The sequence below is a fragment of the Cephus cinctus genome, unplaced genomic scaffold, assembly GCF_000341935.2.
Source record: "Cephus cinctus unplaced genomic scaffold, Ccin1 Ccin1_scaffold1097, whole genome shotgun sequence".
NCBI classification, from domain to species: Eukaryota; Metazoa; Arthropoda; class Insecta; order Hymenoptera; family Cephidae; genus Cephus; species Cephus cinctus.
The window spans coordinates 1-18467 of NW_014333609.1; the positions used below are offsets into that span (position 1 = coordinate 1).

The 18467-nt window shown below is 35.7% G+C and overlaps 2 protein-coding genes across 2 annotated transcripts; one reads left to right on the forward strand and one right to left on the reverse strand.

The window, feature by feature from the left end:
* Positions 1–4200: 4200 nt before the first annotated feature.
* Positions 4201–8812, forward strand: LOC107272015 (ABC transporter G family member 23; the record flags this gene model as incomplete). The annotated part of the gene is given in 13 exon segments (XM_015748699.1): positions 4201–4445; positions 4696–4873; positions 4977–5070; positions 5151–5378; positions 5465–5601; positions 5704–5935; positions 6026–6215; positions 6288–6403; positions 6478–6548; positions 6631–6719; positions 7310–7486; positions 7570–7656; positions 7737–8812. Coding segments are annotated over 13 exon segments (2062 nt in total), but the record flags the coding sequence as incomplete, so codon positions are not given.
* A 2128-nt stretch (positions 8813–10940) lies between these two features.
* Positions 10941–18322, reverse strand: LOC107272016. Its single transcript, XM_015748701.2, has 5 exons — positions 17867–18322; positions 16920–17329; positions 16724–16825; positions 16444–16607; positions 10941–15815 (listed from the first exon to the last, which is right to left on the reverse strand). Exons 1-5 carry the CDS (start codon positions 17940–17942, stop codon positions 13013–13015), a joined length of 3555 nt encoding a protein of 1184 aa, XP_015604187.1. The 5' UTR covers positions 17943–18322; the 3' UTR covers positions 10941–13012.
* Between the last annotated feature and the right edge of the window lie 145 nt (positions 18323–18467).

Here is an 18467-nt window from a genome sequence, read left to right on the forward strand (position 1 = left end):
GGCCACAATATCCTGCTTATGCATACGAGTAGTACCAGTAGTATCGTCATTTAATCGAGTATTGTATCTCTTAAAATCTTCATAATTCCTTCTAGCAGCCATTTCATCATATACAGGTGGATTCTCGGAAAGCTGGCTCCGACTCCACATGTCAAACAAATTTTGTAAATAATAACTCGAAATTAATAATGTCTTACGCCCATTCCGTAATTCAAAATCTTTTACTATTTCCCGATAAAGAATCCTCGTGTCACCATACAAATTTAATAATCCATCCATAACATCCTCATGGTAATGTGCACCGTCTGTTCTGCTATCATCTTCTTCGATGATATTTGAAGAATCTTCCACGATCTTTTTCTTCTTCTCCGGTAGTGTTTTGACTAAACTCAAAGCTTCTCTTATTAAATTATAAATTTCGTGAATTAATGTAATTTCGAACCTTCTGTGATCAGCTCTCCTGCCATTTTGAATTTGATCCGATTTTTCATCTTTTCCAAGTTTCCCATTGATCCTATTATTAAATTATAAATTTCGAATCAGCACCGTACCTTGTGCTATCCTCTTCGATGATATTTGAAAAATCCTCCAGGGTCTTTTTCTTCTTCTCCGGTAGTGTTTTGACTAAACTCAAAGCTTCTCTTATTAAATTATAAATTTCGTTAATTAATGTAATTTCGAACCTTCTTTGATCAGCTCTCCTGGCATTTTGAATTTGATCCGATTTTTCATCTTTTCCAAGTTTCCCATTGATCCTATTGTGGGATGCTGAATTATCAGGATGATTCTTTTTGTTCGATTGTTTACTTGTCGAATTCCATAAATGATCAAATCCAGAACGACCTGCTGACTCATTGGCCACAATATCCTGCTTATGCATACGAGTAGTACCAGTACTATCGTCATTTAATTGAGTATAGTATCTCTTAAAATCTTCATAATTCCTTCTAGCAGCCATTTCATCATATACAGGTGGATTTTCGGAAAGCTGGCTCCGACTCCACATGTCAAACAAATTTTGTAAATAATAACTCGAAATTAATAATGTCTTACGCCCATTCCGTAATTCAAAATCTTTTACTATTTCCCGATAAAGAATCCTCGTGTCACCATACAAATTTAATAATCCATCCTTAACATCCTCATTGTAATCTGCACCGTCTGTTCTGCTATCATCTTCTTCGATGATATTTGAAGAATCTTCCACGGTCTTTTTCTTCTTCTCCGGTAGTGTTTTGACTAAACTCAAAGCTTCTCTTATTAAATTATAAATTTCGCGAATTAATGTAATTTCGAACCTTCTGTGATCAGCTCTCCTGGCATTTTGAATTTGATCCGATTTTTCATCTTTTCCAAGTTTCCCATTGACCATATTTAAAAAGTTATTAATGCGATCCGAAAGCGGCAATGAAGAACTTTTTTTCATTTTACCACCGTTGACTTCTTCTTGATGCGAATTTCCAGTAGATTGATTCGTCCTAGTGATGTTACTTTTCTTCCGACTATATTTGGAATCCGATACGAGGTCTTCATTATTCTTATCGGCATAGTTTTCCCTGCGGCTAAAATTCTCCCGGTGAATGAAGGTCGAGTAGTCGACGCTCATCTTATCGCGATGCCGTTCAGCGATTATTTTCACAACGTCGCGAAGATCATTGACGTCGAGTATTGTCTTCAAAAGGAACTGCGTCTCCTGCAGACCATATAGATCCTTCGTGGCACGTAAATCGATGTGCACTGTATCGTCTCCAAGGATGTAAAGTGAATCCAGTATCGGCTGCCCATTTATTATCATAAATGCCAGATGACCCAGAAGGAAATATCGAGTGAGAACGCGCGCCTCCATCTTCTCGTCAATAACTGAACCTCATGTCTCATAAGGATCAGACTTTATCTTGGCACTAGATGCCGCAAGTCTATCAAAACTTACCGAAGCGAAACTGTTACTCATTATCCAGAACAAAGAGCACATTATTCGCATGCCCACTGTGAATAAGCTCTGATTAGACCATGGATAAACTGGAAATTATTTCTCGCTACAATCTATCGCTACGAAGATTGTTCAACGTCTTGAGATTTTTTAATATCAGTCGTATATGATAACGAATTATTTGACAGTTATGAGGCCTTATAAAATTCTGGTCGAATTGCATGAAAAATTCATTTTTGTGCATCCAAAAAAGCAATTTCAATTTGTTCCGTTCGTTACGAATGCTAAGATATCATTTGTTGCTTTCAGTTACGGACTTCTGGGTGCCAGTGGATGCGGCAAGACTACTTTGCTCTCATGTGTCGTTGGTGTACGGAAATTGGACAGTGGTGACATATGGGTGCTCGGAGGAAAGCCTGGAACCGAAGGATCAGGAATTCCAGGACCGAGGGTTGGTTATATGCCGCAGGAAATTTCACTGGTCAAGGAGTTTACAGTGCTGGGTGCTCTCTATTACTTCGGCAGAATCAACGGGCTTAATGATGACGTTTAACATCCTCATTGTAATCTGCACCGTCTGTTCTGCTATCATCTTCTTCGATGATATTTGAAGAATCTTCCACGGTCTTTTTCTTCTTCTCCGGTAGTGTTTTGACTAAACTCAAAGCTTCTCTTATTAAATTATAAATTTCGTTAATTAATGTAATTTCGAACCTTCTTTGATCAGCTCTCCTGCCATTTTGAATTTGATCCGATTTTTCATCTTTTCTAAGTTTCCCATTGATCCTATTGTTGGATGCTGAATTATCAGGATGATTCTTTTTATTCGATTGTTTACTTGTCGAATTCCATAAGTGATCAAATCCAGAACGACCTGCTGTCTCATTGGCCACAATATCCTGCTTATGCATACGAGTAGTACCAGTAGTATCGTCACTTAATTGAGTATTGTATCTCTCAAAATCTTCATAATTCCTTCTAGCAGCCATTTCACTATATATAGGTGGATTTTCGGAAGGCTGGCTCCGTCTCCAGATGTCAAACAAATTTCGTAAATAATAACTCGAAATTAATAATGTCTTACGCCCATTCCGTAATTCAAAATCTTTTACTATTTCCCGATAAAGAATCCTCGTGTCACCATACAAATTTAATAATCCATCCATAACATCCTCATGGTAATGTGCACCGTCTGTTCTGCTATCATCTTCTTCGATGATATTTGAAGAATCTTCCACGATCTTTTTCTTCTTCTCCGGTAGTGTTTTGACTAAACTCAAAGCTTCTCTTATTAAATTATAAATTTCGCGAATTAATGTAATTTCGAACCTTCTGTGATCAGCTCTCCTGGCATTTTGAATTTGATCAGATTTTTCATCTTTTCCAAGTTTCCCATTGACCATATTTAAAAAGTTATTAATGCGATCCGAAAGCGGCAATGAAGAACTTTTTTTCATTTTACCACCGTTGACTTCTTCTTGATGCGAATTTCCAGTAGATTGATTCGTCCTAGTGATGTTACTTTTCTTCCGACTATATTTGGAATCCGATACGAGGTCTTCATTATTCTTATCGGCATAGTTTTCCCTGCGGCTAAAATTCTCCCGGTGAATGAAGGTCGAGTAGTCGACGCTCATCTTATCGCGATGCCGTTCAGCGATTATTTTCACAACGTCGCGAAGATCATTGACGTCGAGTATTGTCTTCAAAAGGAACTGCGTCTCCTGCAGACCATATAGATCCTTCGTGGCACGTAAATCGATGTGCACTGTATCGTCTCCAAGGATGTAAAGTGAATCCAGTATCGGCTGCCCATTTATTATCATAAATGCCAGATGACCCAGAAGGAAATATCGAGTGAGAACGCGCGCCTCCATCTTCTCGTCAATAACTGAACCTCATGTCTCATAAGGATCAGACTTTATCTTGGCACTAGATGCCGCAAGTCTATCAAAACTTACCGAAGCGAAACTGTTACTCATTATCCAGAACAAAGAGCACATTATTCGCATGCCCACTGTGAATAAGCTCTGATTAGACCATGGATAAACTGGAAATTATTTCTCGCTACAATCTATCGCTACGAAGATTGTTCAACGTCTTGAGATTTTTTAATATCAGTCGTATATGATAACGAATTATTTGACAGTTATGAGGCCTTATAAAATTCTGGTCGAATTGCATGAAAAATTCATTTTTGTGCATCCAAAAAAGCAATTTCAATTTGTTCCGTTCGTTACGAATGCTAAGATATCATTTGTTGCTTTCAGTTACGGACTTCTGGGTGCCAGTGGATGCGGCAAGACTACTTTGCTCTCATGTGTCGTTGGTGTACGGAAATTGGACAGTGGTGACATATGGGTGCTCGGAGGAAAGCCTGGAACCGAAGGATCAGGAATTCCAGGACCGAGGGTTGGTTATATGCCGCAGGAAATTTCACTGGTCAAGGAGTTTACAGTGCTGGGTGCTCTCTATTACTTCGGCAGAATCAACGGGCTTAATGATGACGTTATTGGTAATTTTTTGAAGTCATGCAGATATGAATATCGTTTCTCACTACTAAATGATTATGTAAATTTCAGTCTGGTATTACAGCTTTACTTCGGTTCTGCGATTATCCTCGGATGAATTATGCATACGTCCGCATTCAATTTTTTGTTTAACCATTAATTATTGTGGATTGCGTAATATTATTGAATGGATAATTAATTATATGAATATTACATAGTAATACTCGAAATGTAAAATCGCCTATGATCTTCCAGAAGAGAGATACGAGTTCCTCTCGGATTTACTTCAACTTCCTCCGAAGAATCGTCTTGTGAAGAATATGAGTGGCGGTCAGCAAAGAAGAGTCTCGTTCGCAGCAGCATTGGTCCATAAGCCGGAGTTGCTGATTCTTGATGAACCGACAGTGGGCCTGGATCCTGTGCTTTGTGAGAAGCAAGTATATTTTTTAGATACACAATAGAACGTAAAATTTGTTCACTAGTAGTTAGTGCATGATAAATATTCTGAACTTGACAGAGAATTATATTTGTTGCAGCATTTGGAATTTTTTAGTGAAAATAACGCGGGAGGATGGCGTCACGGTTGTTATCACCACGCACTACATAGAAGAAGCCAAACAGGCTAATAAGGTAGAATAGTTGGATCTGATACCTGAGGATTATTTTATTCAATTGATTTGTTAATTGAAGGCTATTTCTTTCAATGCAAGATCGGCCTGATGAGATGTGGCCAATTGCTGGCAGAATCTACGCCAAGTCAGTTGTTGATACGTTTCCAATGCGACACTCTGGAAGAGGCATTTCTGACACTCAGTCAGCAGCAGAAGGAACGTCAGGATTTAGGAATTACCGATGGCTCCACAGAAATGCTTCCGGAACTAGAAGAGATCCACACTTCCGGCGCAACTCGGTCACCTGCAATTCACGGTAATACGGATGTAAGTATGAGTCAATTTTTTATAGGATCGTTGTGAAAATTTTTGAAAAATACAATTTTACCATAATATTTATTTTTTGCTTTTAGAACAACGAGAAAAATGAAAAAGTAATATTAAGCACGACGGAGGACCAAACGAATCCACGAAAAATAAAACGTAATACGTGGAAGAAATTCAAAGCTCTTATGATTAAGAATATCTTGCAATTCGCAAGGCATCCTGGGTACGTAAACGAAGTGTATTATTTTCTTCAGCTGTTTCTAATACGTACGTCTAATTCTACGTACAAGGATACAATTAAGTGAATGCGATTACCTTATTTCAGGGGAATTCTATTCGCCCTGATTTTTCCGATGATCCAGGTGTGTGTCTTCTTTTATTCCATTGGAGGCGATCCTCGTGGACTTCAGATTGGAGTTGTAAATGAAGAAGCTGGAAACTGTGATTTTGGCAATAATGTCGGACAAGTCGTATACATGCCGAATAATTTTACTTGTGATTTCATCGACCTGAGTTGTCGATTTATACGCGAATTCAATGATTCCATCGCGGAAAAGGTAACGAGTCGTAAAAAATGTCTCACATTACGATATCACGTAATGAAAAATCTGTTAACAATAATTATTCTTCTGTTGTTGCCAATTTAGAAATTTTATAACACCCAGACGGATGCCAACGAGGCTGTGAAAAAGGGCACGATCGTTGGATTTATGTATTTTGGTGCCAATTTTTCGCAAGCTTTGCAAAGAAGGCGGGATTATGATTGGTTGAGGGAGGAGGACATTACGGAAAAGGAAGTTTTGGAAGGTGAAATACAAATCTGGCTGGATATGGGAAGTATGTGATAATTACGTAATAATTAATATCACAAAAAATCCATGAAATTACACAAATTAATTTCCCTCTCAGACAGGCAAATTGGCCTACACGTCAAGAAGAAACTGTTCGATCGTTTTTTCGAAATTTTCCAAGATATCATTTCCACCTGTAATATAGCAAAGAAATACGCGGATTTACCAATCAAGGTACCTATCAATATATTTTCTGTCAGACTACTCGTAGATACTTAACAAAATATTTCATTTTTTTCTCTCATCAGTTTGAAAATCCTATGTTCGGAACGAAGGATCCAAAATATTCAACCTTCATGGCGCCTGTTTTTTTATTAACGTAAGTATCCTTACTCCTGTATATTGCTATTAAAGTTAAGCTTGCGGGAAATATTGAAGACAATACATTTTTAATATTTCAGTGTAGTATTTTTCTTGATGACGTCTGTGTCCTCCTCGATAATCATTGCGGACCGTCACGAAGGCGTATGGGATAGGAGTCTAGTACAAGGTAACAGACAATTTGCATACAATTTCAATAATAGAAACAATCCGAAAAATATCGATGATAATAATTATTGATCTTAAAAATTACCCATAATATACAAAATTGCATTCTTACGTAAAGTCCTCAAAGAAGAGAAAATATAATTCCAGACTGTTTTTACTCACTCTCTCACTATCGATACTTAAAATCTCATTCGAGTATTGAAAGTCACCCGAGTGACAAGTGGGCTCGACGTAGCAATTTTGCAAAAACAAGTTTTTTTTAGGATTTAATTATCAACCCATTATCTTGCGTCTGCTTAGTGAGCAAACAATCGCTATTTTTAGAAAGATTGTCAGTATTTACTTCCGCTTTGTTTTTCAAATTCGCCGCCGTTCGATACCAATCAACCATAACATACTGTTTATCGTGTACCGTTCAGCTGTTGAATAATGCAAAAATTCTGTAAATGTTTGACATTTTGAAAAAGTTCATAAGCACTGACTGTCGCTATTAGGTCAAAATAATTATTTTCATAAAGTCAATAATTACCAAGTATTCAATGTTTTGGAACTACATCTATTATTTGAATATACACGATCTTCGACCATTAGGAGTGACGACAGTGCAGATTCTGATCGCTCATATCCTGACCCAAGGGACAGTCGTCATCATCCAGGTCGCCGTATCACTGACAATCAGTATCGTCCAATTCGAACTCGAATGCAAAGGATCGATGATGGCAGTAATATCGTTGCTATTGCTTATGGGCATATGTGGCATGTGTTATGGCAAGTAAACAATATGTAAAATAAGAATTACCATTAAATGTATAATACATTGAACGAACTGACATACGATTACATTAATTCAGGATTCTTCATATCGATCATGTGCAGTTCTCACACATTAGCAAATTACATAGCCACAGGCAGTTTCTATCCTGTCATTCTACTTTGTGGTAAGAATTTTAAAAGTCTTAACAAAAAAGTAATTGAATAATTCAAATTGAATAAAATTATTATCATTAAATACAAAAAGGTTGCATCTGGCCAGTGGAGGGTATGCCAAGACTTCTTCGTTGGATAAGCCTATCACTGCCAACAACAGTACCAGGAATAGCGTTAAGAGGATTATTGGATAAAGGTTACACAATGGATGAACCAACGGTTTATCATGGTTTTCTGGTTACCCTAGGCTGGACATTGGGTCTCTTAATATTATGTGTACTCGGTCTCAGATCTAAAACCGTATGCTAACGATAGGTTTTATCGATGAGAGATCAATTTATCGAATAGTACAGACATGATGATACGTAGCAGATAAATATTTCGTTGAATCAAGAGCCAATGGAAGTGAACGATAATCTTAGTGAATGCTATCCAAACAGGGTCTTTACATCTTACGGTGACAATGTCCTTTACGTTTGTCGAGTTATTATGACAAGAAAAAAAAAAATTATTAACGAATATCGTGAATGTGGACACGCTAGACTTGCTTGGAAAATTTCTGTTCGTCGTCAGAAATCCGTGGATGGTTTTAGTATTTGATTCCGGACGAAAATTATTGAGGAGCCGTGAATCGAGTATACCTATACATATAAATTAAAAAGCCGAAGATCCAAATGCTGTTACTCTCTAGTCAGAAAATATTTGTAGGCAGATATTGATCGGGGCTCGAGTTTAGTTCAATCTCTTGTATACTCCATTGTTTCCAAGTACGTGCTAGCACTAGTAAACTTCATGACTTTTATTATTGCAAATGCCAATACTGCGCATGATTTACGTGATTAGATTTTTAACGACAAACGCATCTGGTATTGTATATGTCTAGAAAATAATACTGAGTGAGTGGGTTAGTCGATTTTTCTCGAAACTTCAGACGATTTAAAGAGATTCTTCGTAAATTGAAATTCGCTAAAGGAAAAAAATGGCATAGACAACCAGTATCCGTCCAAACTTATTAACGATATAAAATATGTATATTGATGTAAATGTAGTTTATCCTTCTGGCATATAGCATAAATTGCAATAGACGTAAGCAATGTTTTCTTTGTTCTTTTTTTTTTCTAAGGTGTAAATACATTGTATATGAAAAATAAATGCGATTCCGTATCATTTAAACGACTTTTTAATCAGAGTTATGTGATCATAATCAATCAAGTGCAGGCATACCGATATCAACGTGACTCAGAGATCAGTGTTTAACTGACAGGCTGAAAAACCTCGTTCTTCCATGAACTCTATAAAAATATTAATCAAGGATTAAATGAAAATAATTAATTATTCGTAATCATTTTCAGCACTCATATCGTGTATATACAAGTCAGGTTAAACGTGGTAATTCCAACCACAAATTTATTCCTCTGTCATGTACATATTTTTCTTAAACATTTCATATACGTATATAATATATAATATAATACGTCATGTATATATACTAACTGATTATATATCGTACAAACATATATACTGTGTAAACTAAACATGTGTGTATACATATATATTTATATGGCGTCATTATAACAATTCAAAGCAAAGGCGCAGACGCGACTTAGATATTCTGACACGCGTAACCACTGTACGATATTTTTTAGACAGATTTTTGAAAAATTGGAGGCAGTATTAATATATAAAAAATTAGTTTTTTATCATAAAAAAAAAAAACAATGCCTCCAGCGGATCAATTCCATAACTTATTATAATTGAATCATAGGAATAATCAAGGAACTAAAAATAGAGAAAATAACAGTATTAGAATAAATACATTGATGTGATTTCAAACAAAAATCCTAGCTTGAAAAAATGTGTCTGGAGGCGACTTTGTCACACTCATGCGTAAAAAAGGTAGACTGTTGGAATGATTAGGAAAATTAATTTGTTTGTGCTACAGAAGAAAAAAGCATTATAAACCCATTCGGTTGGTTTTAAGGAGAAATCTTGAAAATGCTTTTTTGGCACTATCTCTACTCTCTACTGTTGATTAAATAAAGTTAAAGAGTATCATAGGCTACTGCATCACTTTGCTAGGCGCTCGAACGCAGAGATTCGATTCTAGTTCATATCGAAAATCCGAGAACGAGTTAGTTAGACAGAGTGATACTGATAAGGAATTTCAAGGTCACTCGGTATAGTCATTGGTTTAGTACAAAATAGTGCTAAACTATCGGTAACGTGCAAACGGTGTGCATTCCCTTGAATAAAACAATAACATGTCCTTTCCCGCTGACATAATTATAATAACTAATTAAAATGAATCTACAAAGTGATTCGGGATTGGCTATTAAAAAATGTTTATAAAGTTTACTAACATTCTTGGAAAATATTTATCAATATATACATATATATATATATGCCTATCTTTTTCAGTATACAAAATAAATACATCATCTCTCATCAGCATCCTGCGCATCTCCCTATCCCAATCGCACCGTTCACCACGTCTCTCTTGAACATTTCGCCGCAAATTTCACCTCTATGGCTTCTATAATTACGAAACAATTAAACCATAATTCCTAAAAAAAAAAAAAAAGACTATTTAGGTACACGAAAAAGAAATTTCAGACTGCCTCCAAAGAGAATCCGAACACGTACATGAATCTCGTACGACTTAAATAATCTAATACAATAAAAAAAAAAGGACAACAGCGAATAATCCTCCGACATAATTCCATGTATTACACAACAGGAAACACCATAAGCAAAATGTTGCACTACACGATATATGCACACAATAATAATTTTTGGTTAACACGTTTAAAAAAAATCTACTTGCCAAGTATCAAGCGTTTCTAATATAATTTTCAAAAACATCCCTAAACGTTTATTACCAATAGATAATAAGGTACTAATGAAAAAATAAATATCTCGTAATAATATTAAAATTGGCAACAATAAAAAATGATTTCCGAATCGTCATGTAGAGCCAGCCTAAAATTCTATGCTAGATGAATCGCGCCCATATGCCGTCGCGTAGGTGATAATAGTATTGTCTATAGCTTTAAGATCTTTTTGGTTATCGAAGACGTGTACGTTGTTGTTGTTGTTGTTGTTGTGGTTAGCCGTGCTACTAACGCAATCGGAGTCGTTACTACTACGTTTGTTAGTAGCGTGGTTAGTATGGTTAGCGGTAAGACAGGGGCCGCATCGGATGGGCATGGGACGAGCAGCGACAAGACAGTCAACTATCTGTCTTACAGTAGGCATGCAGGTTTTGCCGTATCCTGGAAAACACATATCACATGCTGCGTCAGAACAGAACCACGCGTCAACTTCTCCTACGCAATCGTGCCAATATAATTATGTATTAGACGTATGTATGTATGTACTATATTACTCGAAGGAGAAGAGCCAGGACGGGAGGTGTTAAAGAAACTAAGGGAAAGATAATTCACGTGAATACGAGAGCGGCGTAGGTGTAATTATATATTATTGATAAGGTCACAAAATTAACAATTATAAAATCATTATACTGTAAATCGATTTACTAAATTTACGTTAAACCATAAGCTGTTGGATATAAAGTAAATTGTGTAACGGACGAGTTTACGATTGCATGGGAGAAGTTACGTAGGCCAGAAGATTTTTTTCTCTATTAATGAGAAAATTCATAGACACAGAAGGAACTTAATACGCGCGCAACAATAGACAAAGCGTAAAATAATTTATGGCTTACTACCCATAAAATCTAAAATCATTTCGATTTACGGGAAGTAAATTATTACTGTCTTTACGACATGGGTTATAAAATAGTATTTTTTTTTTTTTTTTCGAGTGCCACTCACGAGATCATTTGGAAGAGAATTTTATTTTGGAAAGATCGAAACGAAATAGGAACTTTATATTATTTAACTAAAATTGCATCGATTCGATAAATCATTCAATGTCATTATAAATTTGTATTGAAAATATTGTATTTTCCCATTAAATTTCACCTATAAAAAGGTAACGACTATACGTCAAAGTAAATAACTTGAAACGCTGCTAAAAAGCTGACAGTAAAACGACAAAGGGTCGAAACATGTCTAAGAAGGATGCCTCAAGCGTGAAATTATTATAGTGCGTAATAGGGCATGCACTAAAAAAAAAATTGGTTGCTAACAACAAAAAGTCACTATCCTCTATCTTAATAGTAACTAGCGTGTATCATGATTTGTATCAAAGAATTTGGACTTGTTTGGGATTGCGCGAAGATTTCGATGTACGCATTAAATACAATTGCATTTACGTTTTAATGGTATATCTATAGCAAGTATGTAATAATAGCACCAATACTAAATAATATCCACATTTGTCAATCTGATCGAAGTCCGTACGCATCCCCATACTGGAATGTAATACTGTCAGAATTTGTTCATGTTATAAATGCTAATTGTAATAATAGCAAAATTGGGAAGCGTTTAGATCGTAATGTTCATCTTACTGTGGCTTAGATAATTAATACATCAACCATTGAGTCGTCGAGTTATCTAACGGTTTAACATTTTTGGAAGCTTTCCCTAAATATCATGTTTCAATAGAAATTCAGTCTAACGGTTGAACACTGACCCGACCGCGACATGAATGAATTATATTTTCAATAGATGCGTCGCGGTTGAGTGTGTTTAACATTTGTCATAAATTATTTTCGGTTATTACTGTTTTCTTAAATTTCAACGACATATACGTGAACAGGCTGTGTATGTCCGTAAGATTGTCTTAACGACTTGATTCACATGTGCACACAACACGTGCCTGTGACATTGACAGATCGCATGCACTTTGGCAATATATCTATGTTACATTAATTAGAATGAACAATCTAACATTTTAATTCATTATTAATTATTGACTGTTTCTTCGCGTTCGACGTGAACGTACTTTCGGTTAGAGGAAAACTGCATTTAACAGTACTGTGATATGTTGTAATAATTCATATCAACATATGACAGTCTCCATCCCGGTGTTGATGCATTAGACGTATGTTAAATATATATTGTTATTATGCATCAGTGTTGTATTGGCACGAAAATAGTTATCAAAAATGTTAATACAACTGGATGGTCTTTCGTGATGGAATAATGATTGAGATATAGTAATATACTAATAAGTAATGATCTTTACGTTGATATTGATCAAAATTTTAATTAATCATTGATAAATCATCACGAAAGATGAGGGATTCATTCTGATAACTATAGAATATTTCATATTTTCATCGTACAGATCAAGATGATATCTTCGGTTGAACTATTAAGATTCATGATATCAGTAAATTTGTCTTTGATGTTAATGACTTGTCTTATGATAACGATAACGCATTAATTATATTGATCGTAATTAGAGAACCGTTTCCTTCTCACTTATTATTTTAATACCGTGCTTAGTAAGAATCATCTTAACCATGTCGTTGTCACGTGCTTTCCTATTATTAATTTCATCTCCAGCATCTTCATCCTCAGCAGTATCCAGACTCTCGTCCAGGGAGTCTAAATTATCGGCAGATGAGTCAAATTTTCCAATATCATCTGCTGATCTTTGTAATCGTCTGCCGCGTTTGCTTCTCGTACTGTCACTGCGAATATTATCTGCAGAGGCAATCAATTTCGTGCCCTTTGACCTGAGGAACTTGCTCTCGGTAGATGTTTTCAGGAATTGTTTTGACTGGTACTGCAAATTGTCCACTGATGAGTACCTTCTTTTCTCTTGATCGTGGTCCACGGTGCCCTTTTGCACGAAGGAACCCTTTCTGCTCAATCTCTTGTTTCCTCTGGACATCATGACCACCTCATCTTTGGGCATAAAATATTTAAGATTTCGCATACTTTCCTCGGCTGTGTTAAAGTTCAATTTATCATTGAGTAAATCCGATTTTTTTATATTACAATTTTTCTTTTCTTTTTCGTAACACCTAGCGTGCTCGGCAGATCCATTCAGGTCTGTATCAGCGCCACAATTTTCAATTTCGAAATGATCGTTGTCTGACTTTAAAGTATGGATATAGTCCACGCCACAATTTTCAATCTCGAAACTATCATTAGCTTGAGATTTGAGTCGTACCTTTTCCCCACAAGACGAAGTGTCCTTTAGTAAACTCAATGCTAATTTTCTATTAGGTACTACACCCGTTTCCAAAATATCCTTCAATGGTTCCTTATTTGATAAGAGTAGATTCTCTCCTATAAAATCGTCATTGGCCTCGCCACAAATTTCGCACAATTCGCAACCTGTTCCAGTTGGATCCGTGGTTTTGTAATTAGAAACTTCCCCAGTATCTTGAAGATCGCAAGCGCTGCAAATATCGCATTCCGTGGAATCCTCATCTACCGGTGAACTACCGTTTGATCTTAGTGTATAAAGTAAATCCTGATTCAAACTTCCTTCCTTTAAGGACGGATCGTTTGCGTAGCAACATTCCGTGCAAAATTCGTCGCTTTGGCCGTCAAAATTATTCGCAGTGATTAATTGCGATGTACTGTCGGATTTTAGTTTGAAAATGTCACTGTACGAAATTTCGAAACTCCTATACGTCAAGGATTTCGAGCCGCTGTGCTTAATTGATTCGAAGCTTTTAGACTTTTTGGAAACTGATTCAAAACTTGTGGAATTATTAGATGCCTTCGAAGCGGTGATATTAATGGAGTCCAAGCTGCCTTGTAGAATTGAATTTTGACGTTGACTGTTTTCCAAATTTTCTTTGATAGATTCTCTTTTTCTCAGACTGTTTGTCTTTGTAGCGTCTTTCGGGTATTCCGTGCGCTTAGTTCCAGTATGATCCAATTTTGAGTTTGATTTTGTTAAAGTTGAACATGAGTCCGTTGTACTTGTTTCTTTTTCGCTGTATAGTTTTTCCGTTATGGTGGATTTATCACTTACAAGTACGTTATCGTTATCAGATACTTTTCCGATATCATTGACTATCATTATTTCATCTGCGCTCTTGTTTCTTAATTTTTTGGGGCTTTTACGTAAATTCACTAACGATTTTATGTATTTACCATCTATATCGGGATTATCACTATTCAAATTACTTTTTACTATATCCTTCTCAATAACATGCTCTTTGTTTAACGCCTCTACCTTTACCTCTAAATTTTTATCGGTATTAATTTCACGATTTGTTGATATTATTTCGTTTATCTCGGTGTTCGTCGCGCTTCCGTCGGCAAGTTTAATTACGTCCAAACGTTCATTCTTCTCATCTACAAGACTCTTATTCTTCAACTGAATCGAATCCATACTTAAATCAATTTCCAAAGTGATATCCTTATCAAGATTTTTATTCGTATCAAATTCAATGTCTGAGCATATAATACTAGCAGGTATAATATTGATTAGAGTATGGTTGTAACTCTTGGGTGAAACTTCATTTGGAAACTGATCTTGAGCAGGATCAAATTCCTCAATAGTTTCGCAAAAGCTGTCATCCTTACGATCTAGCATCTGCCCATCAGTGGAAGAACGATCATTTTCAAGATCTGAAGATTTTTCACGATCGTCGCGCGCATCTTCGTAAAAGCTTTTCGAGTCAGCTTCAAAACTATCCTTGTCAACGATATCTATCTCTAATCCAATGTAATTAGGGTCCACCTGATCCTCTAGAATCGCTACGATCTCACTACTCAAAGATTTTTCAGATACATTAGGATCATGCAAATCTACAAGGACTTCACAAGTGTCATCTGTAATGACGTCCACACCTAAGCAACTCTCGTTTTCTTGACTTTGACACGTTTTTATATTTTCCGCAAGAGATACAGTCGCCCTGGCATCCTCGCTGAGACCTACCTCGTTCAAAATTTGAGACTCTCCAGTCTCGGTGGCTATAATCTGCTTAGCCTGACCGGGACAGGCAATCTTTAGCGTGGGTAAAAGTTTGTTTCCATTCTCAGATATGGCACTAAAGAATTTCTCACGCACACTCTCAACATCCTCGAGGCTGCCGAGTCTGATCGAGGTGAAACTCGGCGTGTTCTGAAGATTCTTCTTCAGAACGGAATCAGGAACATCGATTGATATGATCTCGATGGGACTTGGGGATTCCATGGTAATGTCGCTTGGCGACGGTGTTAAAAATGCGTTTTGGTATTTAGGATCAATGTGTAAGTAATTGTTTGCATTGTTCAAAGACAGATCCAACTTACTTTAGCATCCGAAGAATTGGCAGCATGAAACAAGATACCATTTTTCATTGTTATGTGGCTCAAACGTGACTTGTAAGTTACTTCACTAACACATACTATATTAGTTTTATTTACTATAGTCCTGGGTGCAAAAATGTGATATCGACAGTGAAATTTCTTACTGTAGTGCTTTGAGCGAAGAATAAAATTGTGCGAGATAAAACTTAGTAAATTTTATTCATAATTGGAACATAGGAACCTTCTGTTATGATTGGTCCATTGATCATTGTACAGCTTTCGAGATTTTTAATATTGTGATGGAAGACACAAATAGACTAGACTAATGGAATATCATACCACTTAAACTCATCATTACCGTGGAAAGTAACTGATAATACTTTGGTAACATTTCAAATCCATGCACTTTTAGTACTCTTTTCATTTTTGAGACTCAATCTGGCCTTTTTCCAGACCACTTAAAACAATATCAGCTATAAGGAACTAAAATTACTATAAAAATATATCCTTTCCATATAAAATATACAAAAATCTATAACTCCCTTAATAACTACTGTAAAGAAAAACAATTAAGTCACTTTTGTATTATTTTTCTAGCTACTGTTTCTAACTAAAATATTTCAAACTCACATTGTCGACGTGGACTTTACGTTGTATATTCCATGTTTGTAAATATAATCGATGACTAGATCCTGGACGAGGTATTTTACACTTTCACCTCGTTTTAATGCTCTTCGTATTCTCGTCGAACTAACTTCATTCGGTATCCATTCAGTGACAATGTGGATGTTGTACTGAGGAGAATTTTTTAAAATATGTAAAATGATATAATAGTAGTTGCATGTTAGATATAAGGGATAGTACGAGTAAAAAAGTGTTTTTCAATGAAAATTTGAAATAAATAACTTACCATATATTTGGAAAGTATGTCAGAGTCATATATAAATTTATTTGGATTTGAGCCTTCTCGAGTTATGACAACTAGACCATGCTGACCAACTATAGCATCGATCTGAAAGATATTACAGGTTTAAACTTCGCAATATGTTCAAGGTCTAATTGCTGTGGTAAACTGTATAAGTACTGTCACAAAAATAACAACTAACATCTTCATCGGCCCAAAGACCAGGAGTCCCAAAGCTCTCTAGAAGATCAGCACCACAGAGCAATTTTATTTGAATTGGACTACGATCAGAGCTATTTTTAACATTTTCTGGTATCCACTCTAAGTCCTCAATTTCAGTATGATGCTTGATGTTATTGGTATCAAATAAAATAGCGTTTAACAGATTTTGGTGATGCTGAAGGCTTATCCGCGTTTTTATCCACGCATTTTGCCTAGTTTCCCAGCTGCTAACACGAATCCAGTCATTATTCTGTAATGCTAGTTTCAACATTGCGCATCTATGCATTGCACTTGCTAGATCCTTTTTTGCATAAGCATCATGTACGGGTGAAATAACTCCACCCACCACAATATGCGTACCCATTCTATGAAAATGGTCCCTTGCAATTTCTGTAAAAAAACAGTACATGGTTTTACAAGAATGTCAAAAGAGCAAAAAATATTAGATACAAAGTAAATGCATATTCAACAAATTTACGATACAAATAAATTAATATAAATAAGAAAAGTACAACAGATACTTGTCATAACCATATTGTTTAAAAGTCATTATTACTATGCTGATAACAGAAATGATAAGTGTAGTCATGCTACTCAGCATATATGCTTCAAATTATAAAAATTGTTAGTAGACTATCCAATAATTCTGAGTCTTATATAATATTATTATAACAGAAAATCAATAAACTATACGTCATGAGTAAACACGACGAATGATCTCATATACAGGAAATCAAAAGCACATATGAAAAAAATATTAGTCACACAAAAGAAAACAGCAATATAGGAAAAGCCAACACAAAGCGTTGATAAAAGGGAAGCATAATATATCGTAGCAAGTGTGAAATAATTGAAATTGCGCAATGTTTCAAAAGCTGCGTTTGAAACAGAATTCGATATTGATTGCAAACAATGACATATATGTACCAAACATTCGTAAGTGCATATTCGTTGGAGGGTTATAACTTCCACACGACATCAGGATCACTCGCGTCGGTGCCATTTTTTCGATTTCTGCCTTACTACATGAGCTGACAACACTTTCTCCGTTTTCCTGAGCCTTCCCTCTTGTTCTTTTATATTGACACAATAATCCGCAAACGATGGCGAACGTATTAAAATAAATTAGATTGCAGCGCGAGTCGACACACGTCCTTACTGATCGACGGCTCGGCCATACTTGATTACTAGCCACCCGTCGAGTCAGTCGGTGAACTATTTCAAGAAAATTCGTTATATGGATATTCATGAATCATCAAAAGATTCATTGGCAAATAATAACCTTTGAACTATTATTTTATAATTTTTAATTGTCAAATGTTACTCTGTTAAATTTAGATAGTGACAGATTGATAATCTGTTTGGTTTCAATAGCAATCGCGCATTATTTGTTTTAGTTTTCTGACCTACAATTGAATTCTTCTAGTTCATTTTGTCAGAGATTTATTAATAATTTGTTATCAAAGTCATGGCAATTGTTAATATACTCATTTAAAATTTATAAATTTAGTTTTATACGAAACTGAGA